This window comes from Bison bison, unplaced genomic scaffold (genome assembly GCF_000754665.1).
Source record: "Bison bison bison isolate TAMUID 2011002044 unplaced genomic scaffold, Bison_UMD1.0 scf7180017864180, whole genome shotgun sequence".
Classification (NCBI taxonomy): Eukaryota; Metazoa; Chordata; class Mammalia; order Artiodactyla; family Bovidae; genus Bison; species Bison bison.
Genome location: NW_011494752.1, coordinates 9,763,201 through 9,781,494, shown reverse-complemented (window position 1 = coordinate 9,781,494; position 18,294 = coordinate 9,763,201). Strand labels below are relative to the sequence as shown.

At 47.6% G+C, this 18,294-nt stretch overlaps 1 protein-coding gene across 6 annotated transcripts in view; it reads right to left on the bottom strand.

The window, feature by feature from the left end:
- Positions 1-306: 306 nt before the first annotated feature.
- SPECC1 (sperm antigen with calponin homology and coiled-coil domains 1) overlaps positions 307-18,294 on the bottom strand; it is a 208,012-nt gene continuing 190,024 nt past the window's right edge. For 5 of the 6 annotated variants that reach the window (XM_010842935.1, XM_010842936.1, XM_010842938.1 and 2 more), the window contains 3 exons: positions 16,425-16,541; positions 11,279-11,338; positions 307-3,375 (listed from right to left, as the gene is read on the bottom strand). In XM_010842935.1, coding sequence (XP_010841237.1) covers positions 3,286-3,375; positions 11,279-11,338; positions 16,425-16,541 — 267 coding nt within the window. In that variant the 3' untranslated portion in view covers positions 307-3,285. The remainder of the gene's footprint in view (positions 3,376-11,278; positions 11,339-16,424; positions 16,542-18,294) is intronic. The other variant, XM_010842939.1, reaches the window with a different exon arrangement.

The window sequence follows — 18,294 nt, the reverse complement described above, 5'->3', positions numbered from 1 at the left end:
AGTTCATGTTCACCCTGCCCCCACGATCTTGGTATGACCCCCTCCTGCTTGCTCCCCATCCCTGGCGGGCCTGTCCATGCAGCCTACAGCATCCTGTGTAGCCTTGGAGGGCGGGCTCCACAAGGGGGCCATGCAGTGAAGGAGGCTGAGGGGCGTCAGGGCCCAGACCTCTCCGGTGACCCATGGCAGCTGCGGTGGAGACCACGCCCAGCAAGGAACAGGGGCCTGGAGGTGCCAGTTTGGAATGGACTGAATGGAAGTCTGGCATTTTGAGAAAACAGTAACAATAAATGTCGCTGGGACAAATTCACAATCAGACAGAAACAAAATATATTTATTAGAAATATTACAGAGTCATATGTCATACTTGGTCGTGTCCACATTTGCACACGCATCTGTCATGTCTGGACCACGCTTGGCACTCTGCACTCCTGGCAGAAACGAGGCCGCATTCATCCACTGCACTCAGCTCGTGTGGTTACAGTCAGAGAGCTGCTCAGGGCAGCGTAGGCCCAGCCAAACTTTAACCTGGCCAGAAAAGTGAACCCTGCCACGAAGCTGGGGCCACGATATTAAATATCCTTTATAAAAGGGCTTCTGAGTCCTGTCCATTGCTGCATGCCACTCTCACTTCCTCTCAAATGGCCCTCAGGCTCTGGGCTGGGGAGGACTGGGGCTGGATGTGCAAAGGAGCTCGTATCTGATGATCGAGTCCTCCATCCCAGGCAGGGCACAGAGAGGGGCCTGTTCCTTGGTGGGGACAGCAGGGGGCTGGGAAAGCAGCCCACCATTCTGGGGCTGAGACCCACGGATACCGTGACACCAGGTGTGGGTCCCCTGGGGTCCTTGGGTGGTCTCAATAAAAGCTATACAACAGCTGAGTGAAGAGCGAAAACCAAAGACCACCGTCGTTTCTGAGGTGAGGAGGGATGGGCCAGGAGAGGTGTGGGTTCCTAGATGGCCAGCCCAGTGGGCAGGGGCTGTGGCACCACCATCAGCCAGGAAACAACTCAGCACACAAAGAGCCAAGGGCTTCTCTTTGTGTCTTAAAACAACTCCGCCCCTCTTGGGGATCTTGCATTTTGTGTCTATCTTGCGTATAAAAATAATGCATTTTTTTGGGAAAAAGGATCTGCAGAACCACCAAATATTTTAAATGACGAAGTGCTGGGTGGAGGAAGATGGGAAGAAACATAGATACAGTGGCCTGTGAAAACCTCAGGACAGGGAACTGGGGAGGGTGGGGTGCGCTTATGGTAAACACCATGTGTTCTCAACTTTAAAAACATTCCACACTCAACTTGTGCTCTGAGCTCCTCAATTAAAATCAGACCGAGGTGACCCCCTGCCTCTTCAGTACTGGAAGACCTGACCCCACACCAGGATGCCCAGGGCCAGACTGCCCTACACCACCTGGTCCCTCGGGCAGGACACAGGCATGCTGTGCTCTAGCCTGCCTGCTGGGCAGCAAGGGGAATTGGGCAACCTCTCCGAGTTATAAAAATAAACTGCACATGGCCCCCTCTCTTCTTTTTAACCTGAAGTGAGCCCCCCACCGAGAGACTGCCGCAGGAGCCGATCCTAGACCCTCTCAGGAACCACAGGGCACCAGGAGCAGCACCAGGCATCGGCAACCCCTCCCGCAGAGCCTGCAGCGAACCCAGAGTAAACACAGCCACCAACGAAGCCCTCTTGGGTGTGACACCCCCTTGTGGGGTGAGCAAGGCAGGAGCAGGGGGCGAGGAGGAGGCAGACACTTGGGAGGAGACACCGGGTAACTTCCAGCAGACTGTCCAGGAAGGTGGCTCCACCTTCCACATGAAGACACCCCACATGGTTACTGTCACCAGACTCCCCTTCCAGCGCTTCTCGGGGACTTTGAAAATACACACAACATGACGCTGGTGTCCCTTCCTGACATTCTGACCCCAGGCCGGGGCAGGTGAGGGGGTGTATGCTGTCGGGGAGCCCCCAGACAAGAACCCCAGTGGGTCACCTCTGCAGCCTGAGGGGGACGGATGGACCCTGGCGGGGCCAGTGTCTCCTCCAAGGCAACTGGGCAGGGGGGCTGAGCTCACACCTCCCAGGACAGGGATCAACAGGGCCTGGGTGTGCAGAAGGGCCCGCCTGCCCCCCCGGGCTCATAGGGTGTACTGGGCAGGGTGGGCAGCCCTGGGCTCAGGGAGTGTCAATGGACCTGGGTCAGAGGGCACTGATGCCAGCAGCTGTGGGAGCCCCCTGGGCCAGGGGGGCCTCATTTGCCATGAAATGTGCATGTATTTGCCCAGGTGATGACCTGCACCCATGCCTGCACGACCCAGGGGAGGGACTGCTCTGGGGTGGGGGTGCTCTGCAGCCACATGGGGTGACTGCACGTGCTGGGAAAGCCGATGCCCTTCATCCAGTCGTACCCGAGCCCTCCCTGCCTTGCTCGGGCCTCCTGTCCATGCAAATTTAAGAGGCCTGGGGAAGGACTAAGCCAAAGCCAGAGCTGAGATGCTGTCTGCCCAGCACACCCAAAAGACACATCTTCAGCCTGCTTGTGCAAAAGCAGGAGGACCTTGGCCAACACAGGCCTGTCCCTTCTGTCTGAGGGACTCTTGTCAAGTTTTGCGTGTGCAAGCATGTGGGTGTGGACGGGCATGAACATGTGCAGGACGCAAGGAGCCGGTGAGGTCACAGAGGCTTTCTGTCCACTGCCAAGCACCAGTCCTGGTGTGACCACGCCCCAGACACACCCCCTCCTGTCCCTCCCAGGGGCACCGAGCACACACCCAGGGGCTCCTTTCATCTCAAACATTTGGTCTCCCACCCAGAGAATGAAGGGACAGGAGACCTAACGGTGGTGAAATCCTCTCTGGGAACCAAGTCTGTCCCCAAAAGGCAGGGCTCACGTGACTCAGAGCTGCTTGAGAGCTGACTTTGTCCTTTTGTGTCCTGCTCGGTGTTTCTGGAGGGGCTGGACTGGCAAGTGCAGAATTTTTAGAAGGCAGAAGCCAGGATTCTTAGTAGAAAGATGATGGGTTTAGATGTTTGTCGTGAGACTCAGGGCAGCTCCAGTGAACACATGGCAGGGCTCCCACAGGAGAAGGGGGCCCCTGGGAGCACGACCCCCAACTTACAGTCCATATGTGCCAGGGTTCAGGGTAGGTGCGGTGGACCCCGCTGTTTCTTGTTTGTGTGTTGGACTCGCGTGGAACCTGCCTTGGAAATCCAGACAGTGGGCGGCTGACAGCACAGACCAGGTGCGTCCAGGGCGCACAGTGGGTGTGGGACACGCAGGACCTACGTCTCGAAGTACTTGTAGATCTGGGCCACATACTGCATCACGCTCTGCCAGTCAGGCCGGTCTGTGTGCAGCAACTCACTGAGCTCCTGTGGGAGAGGGCAGAGGTCACTGGGTGCCGCCGGACCTTCCCTTGTGGCCAGCAGGTGCAGGCAACACCCAGCCAGTGCTAAAGGTGCTCAGTGGGGAAAAGAAAAGCTTTTCCTTCCCGCTTATTCAGGAGATGCTATGCTTTTAGGAACATTAGACATGATCTGCTGCCCCTCTCATATTTTAACAATGAGCATTAAAATAAAGTTCTGAAAAAAGAAAAGTTCTGAACAAAAACTAAGAGTTGTCACATGATCCAGCAATCCCACTCCTGGGCACATATCTGGATAAAACTCTAACTCAAAAATATACATCACCCCAATGGTCTAGGCAGCACTAATCACAGTAGCCAAGATAAGGAAACAACTTCAATGTCCATCGACAGAGCAATGGATAAAGAAGATGTGTTACATATATACAATGGAGTATTACTCAGCCATTAAAAAGAATGAAATAATGCCATTTGTAGCAACATGGATGCAACTAGAGATTATTACACTAAATCAGACAGAGAAAGGCAAATAGCATATGATATCACTTATATGTGGAATCTAAAAAATGACACAACTGAATTTATCTATGAAACAGACTCACAGACATAGAGAAGACTTGTGGTTGCCAAGGGGTTGGGGAGAGAGGACTGGGAGTTTGGGATTAGCAGATGTAAACCGTTACATACAGGATGGATAAACAACAAGGTCCTGCTGTGCAGCACAGGGAACTATATTCAGTATCCTGGGATAAACAAAAATGGGAAAGAACATGGAAAAGAATGTGTGTGCGTGTAACTGAATCACTCTGTTATACAGGAGAAACTAAAAGGACATTCTAAATTGGCTCTACTTCAATCAATAAAACAAAAGTTTCAAAAAGAGTCACTATGATTCCATTGTTGCGAAAGGATTCCCACTTCTCCCAGCTACATTTGAATACACACCCATGTCCTCCCACACTGTCACTGCGTACCCTGTGCTTGGTCACTGAACATTTTTCATACTCAATTTCCCACACAGCTGTGCTACGTCATTTAGCGGACATACACTGTCCAGGAGAACAGCTGTCCCATCCAAATAGCACAGGGTGTGACTGTGGTCACTTCTTTGCAGTGAGCATCTGTGCAGTACTGTTTCTGCTACTTGTGCCACAAAAGCCCTACACCAGCTAAAAGCTATTTGACCAGAGGGTCACTAGTGGCAAAAGGGTCACTAGTCACGTTTTATTTTCCCTCATTTCATTGACCATAAGCAAGCACAGGCAGAGGCCGGGGACTGACGGCGGCAGGATGGTGCTCCATCCACTGCTCAGCCAGGCTTTCCTGAAATTTGTGTCACCACACTACTCAACAATTCATCTTGGGGCTGACTGCGGATTCTTCTGTGGTCATGAGAGAATAGTAGGGAAGGTCCTGGCATGAAGATGGAAGCAGAGACACAGTGGAAAAGCAGGCTGAGCTCAGAACATCTGTTCCTGGGCAGGGACAGAACTGGCTGAGGCCTGGAACCAGCCACTTAGCTTCTGTTTCAGCATCTAAATATATTTAACTGATTTTTCTCCCTGGTGAGGCTGAGAAATCAGCGTATCATCGGTCTGAGGGAAGGGTGAAAAAGGAGTACGTGGAACACCCCACACAGGAACCTACAGCTATGTGAAAAGAGAAACAATGCATTCACAGAAGACAAGGAGGAAAAGCCTCCTTCTGTGTGCACAGACAGATGCACAAACAGCCGAAGTTCTTATAACACGAGGGTTGCTAACATGATGACACAGACAGAAGCGATAAGGAATTGTGCTCTCGGGAGGCAGATGAGCTCTGAGAAGACAGGGATGGCCTGAGAGGCTGGAGGGATGGCAAACCTCCTCTGGGGACAAGGACACGTCTTCCTGCTCAGAGAGGATTCTGAAGTCTGATCAATATTCACAGTTTTACTCAGACTGTCCTACATGCTTGAACCCGACAATAATTAAATTTTAAACTATTTTAGTGCATTGTCAACATCACGTTTGAACATGTTTGAAGAAATCAGTTAACACCTTTCAGGAGAAGACAGGGTATGTTGGATCAATAAAAATCCGATAGTGTGAGACACTTGATTCAGTAGCTAAAAACCTTCCAAAAAAAGAAAACACCCGACCCAGATGGTTTCACTGGTTAATTCTATCAAACAGTCCAGGAAGAAATAATACCAGTTCTATGCAATCTCTTCCAGGAAACAGAAGAGGGGGGGACACTTCCTCATTCATTCTGTGAAGCTAGAACTACCTCGATACCAAAAGCAGGACAAAAACATTACAAGAATACCAATTTCTCACTAAAATGTAAACACAATGATCCTTAATAAATATTAGCAAATTGAATCATGATCAAGTGGGTTCATCTCAGGAATGCAAGGCTGGCTGGACAGCCATCAATCAATAAAATTTATTCATAGTTGTTGTTGTTTAGTCGCTAAGTGTGTCCGACTCTTTTTGACCCTATAGACTGCACCCTGCTAGGCTCCTCTGTCCTGGAATTTCCCAGGCAAGAATATTGGAGTGGGTCGTCATGCCCTCCTCCAGGAGATCTTCCCACAGTGGGATTGAACCCTCATTTCTTATGTCTCCTGCATTGGCAGGCAGATTCTTTACCACCAGGGAAGCCATGTTATGTGTATTTCATTGCAATAAAAGTAATTGAAAAAAAAAAAAAAAGATAGGGCTTCTTTCCCTCAGGAGTCTAGGCAAGAACAATGGAGTGGGTTCTCATGCCCTTCTCCAGGGGATCTGCCCAACCCAGGGATCAAACTCAGGTCTCCCATGTTGCAGGTGGATTCTTCACTGTCTGAGCCACCAGAGAGGCCCAGAGATAAGCCCTATAATCAGATAAATTACAATATAACACATATGCGCTTGATAGACTATGAGTAAATTGTGCTTTAAGAGCCCAGGTTGGCATGGCTGCTCAGATGCAGGGTCATGGAGGGGTGAGATGTGGGCTCTGGAGTCAGATAGCCTCCTTGACCCTTGTCTTGGCTACTCACAAGCTATGTGCCCTTCCACGAAATTGCAGTGTTCCTCATGTAAGGAGCATCTATGTCATAGGACTTCTGAGAGGGACCATGACTCAACTCACAGAAAGTGCCTGGTACAGAGTAGCCTCTATAAAGTTTATGCGACAGCGCAGGCTCAGCCTCACCTAAGGAATCATTCTAACCTCCCTATAAAACCCTGAGCTGTGAAGACCTACCTTCCTAGGTGACCTGAAGACCTTAGTCTGTGTGAGGAGTGACCATTCTGGGGGACACACAGGCTCAGCAAGCAAGTGACACCCTCACAGACCACACGGCCTGGTATGGGCATGTCTGCCTCACCAGTGCAAACACATCCACCCTTGGAGGGCACCCGTTCTGGCTGCTCTGACAGCAGCGGCAACAAGGCCACGCCTCTTCTCTCTCCACCCTTCCTGTGATTGATGCAGTGGGTGAAATTTCTGTCTCACACTGTGGCAGGGAAGAAATGCATTCCCAACGTGGCGGGGAAGAAATGCATTCTCAACTCGGGGGAACACTGTGGTGTTTTCACTTGGAAAAACTCTTATCCTTGTTAATCCTCTAAATGTAAAAGCCTATATTTGCTAGAATATAAACATATAAGGGAATTTTTTTCCTGACTAATCTAATAATAGAACTTGACCAAAGACTTGGGATTGTTACTGCTGCCAATTCTGATTAGTTGCAATTTTAAAATGTCACATGTAATTAAATATATTATTTTTCACTGCATCTCATGATACAAAAGTAAACTTAATAATGTAGGAAACTTCTATTTTCTTGATGGCATGAACTGGTTAAACTGCTCACAAACATTCCTAAATGTTTGTGAGATCCACGATGATGTTCGTCAGTAGCTCCTCAGAGACTTCTGTACAAATAAAATCTCTGGCTCTGATGATTAGCTCAACATGATGATCTCATTTGCTTCCCAGCATTCACTAACTTCAGTAGTACATGAGACAAAAAAATAGGAAAAAACATTAATTTAAAAAAGCAAATATTAACAGTAACATTTCCCAGGTGGCTCTAGTGGTAAAGAACCTGCCTGCCCTTGTAGGTGACACAGGAGACGGGGGTTCGATCCCTGGGTTGGGAAGATCCTCTGGAAAAGGGCATGGCAACCCAGTCCGGTATTCTTGCCTGGGAAATCCCATGGACACAGGAGCTTGGCGGGGTACAGTCTACAAGGTCACAAAGAGTCAGACACGACTGAAGTGACTTAGCACGCAAGCATACAAAGAAAACCATATTCTGTGTAGAATATCATCTTCCAACAAGTTCTCATTATATTCAATATCTTTCCTTAAGCAAATGATCTGTGGTTACTTGTTAGCTGCTTTCGATTTGTGCTGCTGGAGAAGACTCTTGAGAGTCCCCTGAACAGCAAAGAGATTAAACCAGTCAATCCAAAAGGAAATCAACCCTGAATATTCATTGGAAGGACTAAAGCTGAAGTTGAAGCTCCAATACTTTGGCCACCTGATGCAAAGGGCTGAGTCATTGGAAAAGACCCTGATGCTAGGAAAGATTGAGGGCAAAAGAAGGGGATGACAGGATGAGACGGTTGCAAGGGATCACTGACTCAGTGGACATGAATCTGAGCAAGCTCTCAGAGACTGTGGAGGGTAAAGGGGCCTGATGTGCTGCAGTCCATGGGGTTTAAAAGAGTCCGACATAACTTAGGGACTGAACAACGACAACTCCCTGGCTGTTTAGTGTTTCAGAAGATAAATCAGGTTCCTGCTACTCCATCCTCGCCAGACATTAAGTCCCCCCACTTCTTTTTAAATTCTCTAGACTCGAGTTTGCACAATAGGGACATCTGTTTCTCAAAGGTTCAGTGGAATTTGGGCGGACTCGTATTTTTTTGTTTATGTGTGTGTGTGACTATATTTAAAACAATGAATTGCACTTCTTTAATGGCTAAAGTTCTAGTTCTTTCTCTGTGCGTTTTGGAGAAATAGTTACATTTACTATTTGAAGAAATATACTTATGTATATATTTTAAAAACTGTCCATTCTGTCAAACATGTTAGGATAACACTGTTATAACTATAGTATTAAAATTCCTACGATAGTTGTCTTTTTCCTTTTTTCCCCCAAAATTTTATTTATTTTTTATTTTGGGCTGTGCTGGGTCTTCGTTGTCATGCGGCTCTTCTCTAGTGGTGAGTAAGCGCTCCTTTTCGTTGCCATAAGCAGGCTTCTCATTGTAGCGGCCTCTCTTGCTCTGGAGTATGGGCTCTAGGGAGTGCGGGCCTCAGTAGCTGAGGTTACTGTGGTGCATGGACTTAGCTGTCCCACAGTACTGGAATCTTCCTGGCCTAGGAATCAAGCCCATGTCTCCTGCATTGGCAGGTGGATTCTTTACCGATGAGCCACCAGGGAAGCCCCTGGTCTTTTTCCCTTTTCATTTCACCCTCTGAGGGTTACACAAGTATATCTCTCACTGTACTGCAGCTGAGATTTTCCTAATCACTGAACATGTTTTTAAACGTTTATTGGCCCTTTGTGAGTTGCCTATTCCAGACTTTGATAGTTTTCTACTGCTGCTGCTGCTGAGTTGCTTCAGTCGTGTCCGACTCTGTGCGACCCCATAGACAGCAGCCCACCAGGCTCCCCAGTCCCTGGGATTCTCCAGGCAAGAACACTGGAGTGGGTTGCCATTTCCTTCTCCAATGCATGAAAGTGAAAAGTGAAAGTGAAGTCGCTCAGTTGTGTCTGACTCTTAGCGACCCCATGGACTGCAGCCTACCAGGCTCCTCTGTCCGTGGGATTTTCCAGGCAAGAGTACTGGAGTGGGGTGCCATTGACTTCTCCAAGTTTTCTACTAGGTTTCTTTTATTATTGGTTAGTGCAAATTATTTGTAGATGATCACTTTGCTTTTTCTGCAATTACGTTACAATGTGTCTGGATGGATGTTTTGTATTATTTATCCTGTTTGAGATTCCATTAAGAATCTGTGGTCTTTCGTCATTGTGGAAAAATTTCAGGCGCCACTTTTTCAAATATTCTCTCTCCATGTTTTCTTTCCTCTACTTCTGGAATTCCCACTGGCCATGGGAGTTGGACACGGTCTGATTTTATCTTCCATGCCTCTTAAGCTCTGTGACAGACACTATCAGTTGGTCCCAACCTCTGTTTCCTTTGCAGGCGTCCCACTAAAGAGGATGAGAAACGTTGTATGTTTGCCCTCTCAAATCCCTTTGCAGCTGGGGTGGCCACGCAACAGAGAACTGCCACAGAGCTGGAGGGCCTCTCGGAAGCCTTTTTGTTTCCTTATCAAAGAGGGGGATGTCAGGCACTCACTGTACCCCTTCCTCCCCACTTTTGGCCCTACAGATGGGAGTGATGTCTGGAGCTTGGCAGCCATGTTCAGCTATAGAGAGACAAATAAGAGGACAAAGAACCAAGAAAGTAAAGACACTCTGTGGGCCTTGATTACATTAAGCAGTGAACCATTCCTGAAACTACAAAAAAAAATCTTTATGGTTGAAGCAACCGTTAGTTGGGTTTTCCATTTCTTAAAGTTGAAAACCTATTAATAAAACCCCTATCACATTTTCATCTTAAAATCTCTGTTATATGTCCTGGGTAATTTCCTGTGATGTATTTTCTGGTTCAGCAGTTCTCTTTTCTGCTGTATCCAATCAGGTTTCAATCCAGCTGTGGTTTTTACTTTCAAATTTTAAATTTCTACTTGGCTTTTTTCAGAATCTTAAAAAAAAAAATAAAACCATGTTCCTTCCTTATGATTTTTATTCCTTCTCTGATCTCCAACATGTTTAAACATAGTCTTTTGAGGTCTCTTTCTTATTGTTTTATTATCTCAAATTCTGGTAGATGGTCCTATTGTTCGTGGTGCCTGCTGACTAGATAATTTTCTTTTCTTTGTTTAAATTTTATTGGAGTCTAGTTGATTTACAATGTTGTGTTAGTTTCAAGTGTACAGCAAAGTGATTCAGTTACACATGCACATATAGTCATTCTTTTTCAAGTCTTTTCACATATAGGTTATCACAGAATACTAAGTACAGTCCCCTGTACTGTACAGCAGGTCCTATTGTCAAGTAGATCATTTTCCCGACTGCTTTGTAATTTTGAATTGTGAGTGTATTTTCAGTAGCCTCTGTACTCCAGGCCACAGAGCTTCTGGCAGCAGAGACACTATAAACTGGTCACTGCTTGCAGCAGATCTTATAAATTTGGACTCAAAACCTCATCTGGCCCAGCTTTTCCTTCCTTCCCTCCAAGAGATTTTGTGGGTTTTGGCCACAAAGAAATCCAAGGTAGAGACTGAGCTTCCTTATCACCTCCCTGGACTGGCAGGTAGCAATTTTTATCTCCCCTTCACTAAGAAGATTAGCGTTTGGGGAGCCTTGGTTCTGTCCAGGGGTCTCAGGCCCAATGCTCTGGTTACAGGAGCTCAGTGCCAGGTCTCCTGCCCCTTCATGAGCACAAACCACAGCCTACACACATTGGAGGCCCTTTCCCACCGCCCCAGTCCCACCCTGGGGTGGCCAGAGTCCAGCACATGCCTCAGGACTCTGGTCTTCACTCCTCTTTTAATTTCTGGCATCTAGTTATTTCCCGTTCCTTCTTCAGAGATTGGCTGTGTATTGATATTTTAAAAATTACATCGTATTCATATTTCCAGGGCTTTAATGATAATTCAGTCTAGAACTGAAATTTATGCACAGCGAAATCTTCACTGAAAACACTCTAAATCACATGTGGTCAGACCAACTGTACACTTTTATATCAGGAATCATGAGTAATGGACTTCATTGCTGTGAAGATTATTTAGTAGACGGCATAAAGTTCTTTCTCATGGGATTAAAGTATCACATGGATACAAAGGGGGACACTCACCAGGCTGGGTTTGATGCCTACACTTTCAGCTGCTTCAAATGCCAACAAGAGATTTCTTTTCTAGGTTAAAAGTCAAACAGAATGAAATTATCAGCCAAGAATATATAGCTTTTGTTAGCAATAAACACCAACTGACACTCCCATATAGATTATCTACTATTTATAAAACACTAGTGTTGAAGTCAAGTATGCAGACAGTGGTCTCAGTTTAAGGGGGAAAAAAGAAGATTAACAGATTACCACTGTCACTAAAAAATAACATTATTGATTGATTCCTGACCATCAAAGATACATTTTTGTTAGTTATTTTTTACTTTGTCAATATTTAGGACATACACATTCTGTTGTATATCAATTTGTTTAATCATGGTGCTGTATCAAAAATTATCAAAGTAATATGTACACATAGTTAAATATAATCACATGAAAGACTTCCTTGCCTCAATCCTGGACCTTGGGAGAATGATTTTTCGCTTCTCTCTTTAATTTCAGCGATTTCCTTCATTTCTCTGTACCTGCTGACATCACTGTTTCTTCCTTCCTTCTAAATATTTATTTATTTGGCTTAGTTGCAGCACTTGGGATCTTTAGTCACAGCAGGTAGGATCTAGTTCCCTGACCAGGGATTGAGCCTGGGGACCCCTGCTTTTGGAGCTTGGAATCTTAGCCACTGGACCACCAGGGAAGTCCCACCACTTTCTTGATTTCTAAAATAGAGGCATGACCTTCTAACTTCCTCCTAAGTTAAATGACTCAGGAATCATGCACCTCTCTCTTTCCTTCATTCTAGTCACACAGCTCACGTTCGCTCCCTTATTAGTTATGTTTGTGACTTTAACCAGTATCCTCAAACCATCATTTCTTGTCCCATCGGTTACGAATGACAGTTCCCGACTTCACTTGGTGTGATGAGTAGGACTTTCCCTTGCCTTTCCTCCACCTAGTTATGTTCTGAACTGCTCAAGCTGATACATTTGGCTTCCTTCTCCTCAACCACACTGAAGTGTCCGGCACCCTCTTAACAGGACGACTCTGAAGGCTGAAAACAACAAGGGGTATTGGCACAGCAGCTGGGATCACATTCCTCGCCCCAGGTTCCAGAGTCCCGATGCTGTGCCACTCAACACATTCTTTCCAAAGGGTTTTCCTCTTTGTAACAACCAACAGCTCAGAACCACACCACATTTCGGTGTGCTCCAGACCTGGACCTTGCCTTTCTTCAAGTCTGTTTTCAGTTCGCTTGTCTGGGACTTTTCTTGCTGGGAGAACTGTGTCTCCTTCTCTACTTCTGGTTTCTTATCTTCCTATGGCTTATAATCCATGATATTCTCTTTGTACTAAAGTGACTTTTCAGATTCTGATTTTGATAGGTTTTTACAGGTGGCACTACTGATAAAAGAACCTGCCCAAAAATTCAAGATTCGTGGGTTCGATCTCTGGGTCAGGAAGATACCCTGGAGGAGGGCATGGCAACACACTCCAGTATCCTTGCCTGGAGAATCCCATAAACAGAGGAGCCTGGCGGGCTACAGTCCAGAGGGTTGCACAGAGTTGGACATAACTGAAGTAACTTAACATGTATATAAACATTACAGGCCTCTCTTGGTGCCCTTTTCAATGTCTGCTGTTCACCAAAAAACCCAAGAAATATACTGCACTGAGAGCTCCCCAGACCCAGGCTCCAACTGAGGAGGGCTGAACTTCACTCATCCTGAAGGTCAAAGGCATCGTTTCATTCAAATTAGCTCCTTCCCTTTGAAACTCAACTTCAAAGTCATCCCTTCCAGGAAGCCTTCCCTATTTCTCCCTCTCTCCTCCAGCAAGAGCCCCCCCAGGCTGAGTCTCACACACGTGCTCAGCTTTAAACTGTGCCGGTTTGATTTGCCTGTGTTGACACATTGTTCTGAGAACCCTCATTGGTAACTCTGAGATACGAGTTTCTTTCCCCAAACATGAACACAAGGTCTCCCAGTGCAGGGGCCAAAGCCAGAGCACGTCCACATGGGGCAGTTAGGAAGCAGGAGGCCAGCGGTCATCAGGGGAGGCTGTGACGCTGCACGATCTGGAATGAAAACTCCACACCAAGTTGAGGATTCAAGCCAAGTTGAGGATTATAACCCGGGAACAGCCTCTGAGGAAGCTCCCAGAACTGTTCTGCCTGTAAGAGGTCAAAGCAGTCGTACAGGATATTGAGACAGAGGGCTGTGCATCAAGGGATGCACCTGGAGCTAAGTCCTTCACCCCTCATGAACCTGCAGCATCTCACAGCCTGACCTGCCTCCTCCCCAGGACAACATCCAGGAGCAGGGAGAAGAAAGGCAACCTGCGTGCTGGAACCATGCGCTCCCGTATCTCGAGGACAACAGAGAGACCAAGCTGTGATGCTCGGCTGTTCTGTGCATTTCCAGATCTGGGCAGCTGGCCGTGAATCTCAGGGATCACCGGCCTCCAGGGGACATGATGCGGTTTCCGTCATCTGGAAGCAATGAGATGATCTGAAGGGTGAAAGCAAACACTTTCCATTCTTTTCCAACACGTCCATTGATGGGAGGACAAAGTGCCATGGCTGCAGTCAAACACTTCACACCCTGAGGACCTATCTGTAGCAGGCTTCGACCAACCTTCCCGTCGGCAGAAACATTCAATACCTGCTCAACCATGAGGAGCGACACTCTGCCGGCACCAGCAGACTCCCCTAGGAGACAACCTTCCTTCTTGACCTTCCCTGGGCCCTGATGACCCATGACCTGCTGCTCACTCTGTACTAGCAGCCCTGGAATGTGTAAACCGGTCACATCCCTTGATGCACAGCACTCTTATCTCTAAACCTTGTACGACTGTGCTTAGACCTCTAACAGGCAGAACAGTTCTGGAAGCTTCCTCAGAGGCTTCCTCAGAAGGTTATAAGCCTCAGTTTGGTTTGAATAAAAATTTTCTTTTTCTTCCTTGATCGACTGATGGAATTTTTTTTTTGTCGACAGTGCCAAGGCTTTGTGGATCCTGGGACCCCACATGCCCCTGCTGGTCTCCTTTGTGGCTGCTCCTCCTGGTACCTGGTACCTTCGCTGGGCCACTCTGCCCTGCCCTGGCAACAAGGATGGAGTCCTCAAGGCCTGTTCCTTGTCTTCTCTTGGTGCCTCTGTGAAGTTTGACTTATGATAAGAAATACACCTTTGGTCTTTGTCCTGGTTCCTGCACAGAGCTCCTAAAGCCTTTGTAATTTTCGATGTAGGAGTCATGGAGGCATCTTTTGTAATAATATTTGTTTTTATTCGTTTGTTTATCTGGCTATGCTGGGTCTCAGTTGCAGCATGTGGGGTCTTTACTGGAGGCATGCCAACTCTGAATTGCGGCGTGTGGAATCTGGTTCCCTGACTAGGGATTGAGCCTGGGTCCCCTGCATTGGGAGTGCAGAGTTCTAGCCACTGGACTGCCAGGGAAGTTCCAAAACAGGTGTCTTTTGTTACTCATAACAAACCCTTTCCAACAACACCTGGGTGTATGTTAATAACTCAATTTTTGAAAACCCCTGGAAAGACAGTGTGGGATTAGAGGTTATAACATTCAGTCCCACCCCTTGACCTGCAGGGAGCGGGGAGGGGCTGGAGGCTGAACCAGTCACCAATGACCAATGATTTAATTAGTTATGTCTGTATAATGAAGCTGCCAGTAAAACCCCAAAGGATGGGTTTTAGTGAAGCATCCATGTGCTGGGAGGGTGGCACACCACAGACTCCAAGGGGACAGACGCTCCCATGCTCCGGACCCCTCCCCCACACCCTGTCCTATGGACTTCCTCATATGGCCCACCGGCCTCCCCATGTCTCTGGTCTCTGCTCCCCTGGGTGTGCCTTTGGCATGCTCCCTGGCTCTGGAAGGCCCCCCGGCTCTGTGCATCACTGGTTCCCTCATGTGGGCTCTTCACTGGAATTCCACCTCAGAGACGTCCACAACCTTCCTGGTGAAAGTTAGGTCCCCGTGTTCACCCCACACCCTATGCTTCTCTCATGGTCTTCCATGAGTGAGTGAGTGAAGTCGCTCAGTCGTGTCCGACTCTTTGCAACCCCATGGACACCAGGCTCCTCCATCCATGGGATTTTCTAGACAAGGGTACTGGAGTGGGTTGCCATTTCCTTCTCCAGGGAATCTTCCCAACCCAGGGATTGAACCCAGGTCTTCCGCATTGTAGACAGATGCTTTACCGTCTTAGCCACCAGGGAAGTCATAGTTTACAGTTATTTACTTACAGTGCTACTTGTTACAAGTTTACTCACTTGTTTGCTGACCACCCACCTCCCAAGGACAAAGGACCTGTCTACACCACCACTGCTGCCTTTATTACTGGGCATGACAGCTACCAAGAAACATCTGTTGAGTAAATGAGTCCAGGGCCAGGGACAGTGTTTCCTGGAGTAACTCTGTGGAATATGATTTTAAGGATGTTCTTGGGCAGGGTTTGCTAAATCAAAGCCCACAGGCCAAACTCAGCCCTCAGCCTGTTTTTGCTAATAAAGTTTTATTAGAACACAGCAAGCCTATTATTGACAAACATCTATGGCCACTTGGGTGCTTTGATGGGAGAGCTGAGTAGCTTTGACAAAGACCACAGACCAACAAAGCCTACCACTGACCCCCAACAGGGGAAGTCTGCCAACTCCTGTTATGGGTGATTATATTAAACGTTAAAAAGGTTTTGTGGCTCTGATGTACACTGGCCTAAAATGAGTCACACAGGTTTCTCTAATGAAGGACTTCCTAGAGTATTTATGGCATCAAGAATCTCCGGAAGTGTGCTATGATAGATAGCTTCCCCAGTTTATCTGAGCCAGGGATTTCTGGTTCTTTGGAAAAGATTTTGAAAATGCTGGCCTAAGGTCTTGAAACCATGAAGGCCTCCTCTGAAAACTGAGTGATAGGAAGTTCTCAGCAGACACAGTCAACTGGTCTCTGCTGCATTTTCCTAGGTAACAAGGGAAGTTGAGGACATTACTGAGGGTGGGAGCTGCCCTCCGTTGTGATCTGTGCTGGAATCTTACCCCAGTTTCCTCTTCAAGTCCACAAACCCCACACTCCCTGGGATGTATCAACGGTGTGAGAAATCCCCCTGTGTTCTGGAGAGTGACCGGGGTGGGGATGCAGGACTTACTTTCTCCTGGCTGTTCAGCTCCTGGTATGGGATGTGGGCGGGCAGGTAGGTGTGGAGGAGAGCACAAAAGGCCAAGCCATCACTCCAGCTGCTGCTGAAATTGGTGATATCAATGTTCTGTGGGGAGAGTGGCATTAATCACCAGACTGCTGAGTCATGACTAAACAGGGCTATGCTGCGATGCATGTGTGCATCTCTGGGTTTGCTGGAAGATGAGACCAGATACTACCCACGTCTGCTGGGAGTACATTCATTAATAATTTTGCTGCCAGGAATGGTGGCCTGGTGTTGCCCAAATCCATTCACAGAAATGCACAAAAAAAGACTCTGGAGTGAGAAACAGTGGGGAATTTCTGGTGGCCTGCTGGTAGGTCAAAGGTTCTCAGACACTGTATTCTCAGATTAACCACTTGGTTAGCTTTGTACATCCTAGTACCTCCCAGCCTTATTTGGCCAAAGAAGAATCACCACCATCACCACCACCACCGTCATCATCACCATCACTACCACCACCATCATCACATCACCGTCTCCATCACCATCATCACCACCATCTCCTAGGGAAGACCCGGGGACTTCCCCTCAGAGAGCCACCTTAAGCAGTGTGTCCTTAAGCTCTCAGACAGGCACTAGTGTGACATACAAGTCTGAGAGGCCCGGCTGCAAGGTCTGTCTGTGCTCAGGCTGGACCCCCGAGAAGCAGATCATCTGGATCTCTTGTCTCAAAAGTCTCTGTGACGACCCTGCAGCTACCTGATGGGACTTGGGGGCTGTGCTGGAAATGAAGGCACTTTGATTTTATGCCTTCTGAAGAGGCTTGCGCATGAAAAAAGCAGAAGGAAGAGCTGGAGTGGGTGGCCACGACCCATCCAGTTCACTCAGTTTCAGCTTTCAAACCTGATGCTGGGCTGGGAGACCCTGGGAGGCGGGGCAGCTGCAGAGAAACCAGGCATTAGCAAGAGCGGAGGGTTTCCGGACTTGAGGGGTGAGAAGGGAGGACGGTTGGTGGAGTGTCTACACGGTGCCTGTCACTGTGCATTTTCTCATTTAATTCCCAGGACACCCACACCCGTAAGTAAGCAGCGTCATGCCCATCTGACAGGTAAGAAAGCTGAAGTGAAACCAAACCCTGCTGGTCCAGCTCCACCCGCTGGCCACTGCCCCCGTCCTCTTGTTGGGTTTCCTTCCTCCTTCCCTTTTCTCCCTCCCTCCCTGACTTCCTTCCTGTATAAATTCACTTTACACCAAAAGCCTTTAACACTTGGTAGATCTTTCTTTTTCTGAAACATGAAAACATTTTTTTACACTGCACTGTTATACCATTTATGACACAAAACATCATTTTTCTCCATCTATACTATCTTCAGAGGCATTTGAGAGGCCAAAGGGGACCCGGAAGGGGGACAATGCCACCACCTAACAAACTGAGATGCTGCCCTCTGTTTCAGCTCACTGAACACCACTTAGGAACAACTTTTGATCTAAAGTGCAAACATCCTCATTTATTGAGCCAGGGTGGAGGGTAAAAATCTGGTGCCACCAAAGCCAGGAGTGAAGAGTTAATCAGAATGACTCAGGCCCTCAGGATAGATCAGAAGCCAAGTCACTTCCGGATGGACGGCCGCTCTCTGGCCATCAGGCATCATGAGACACACATGGACCCTCACACTTCAGCAGCAGGACTTAAACACTGCCTCAGACCAAGGAGGCAGCTTTTAAAACAAGGAATTATGTAAATCCTAAATCCAGCTGGCTCACCAGATCCAACATGTGGGTCAGGAAGGGCTTGTCTTTTGTGTCACTTATTTCCCAGTTTACAGACTTTGTTTTTGTCTTTTAATTTTTTTTTAAGAAAATTTATTAATTTTAA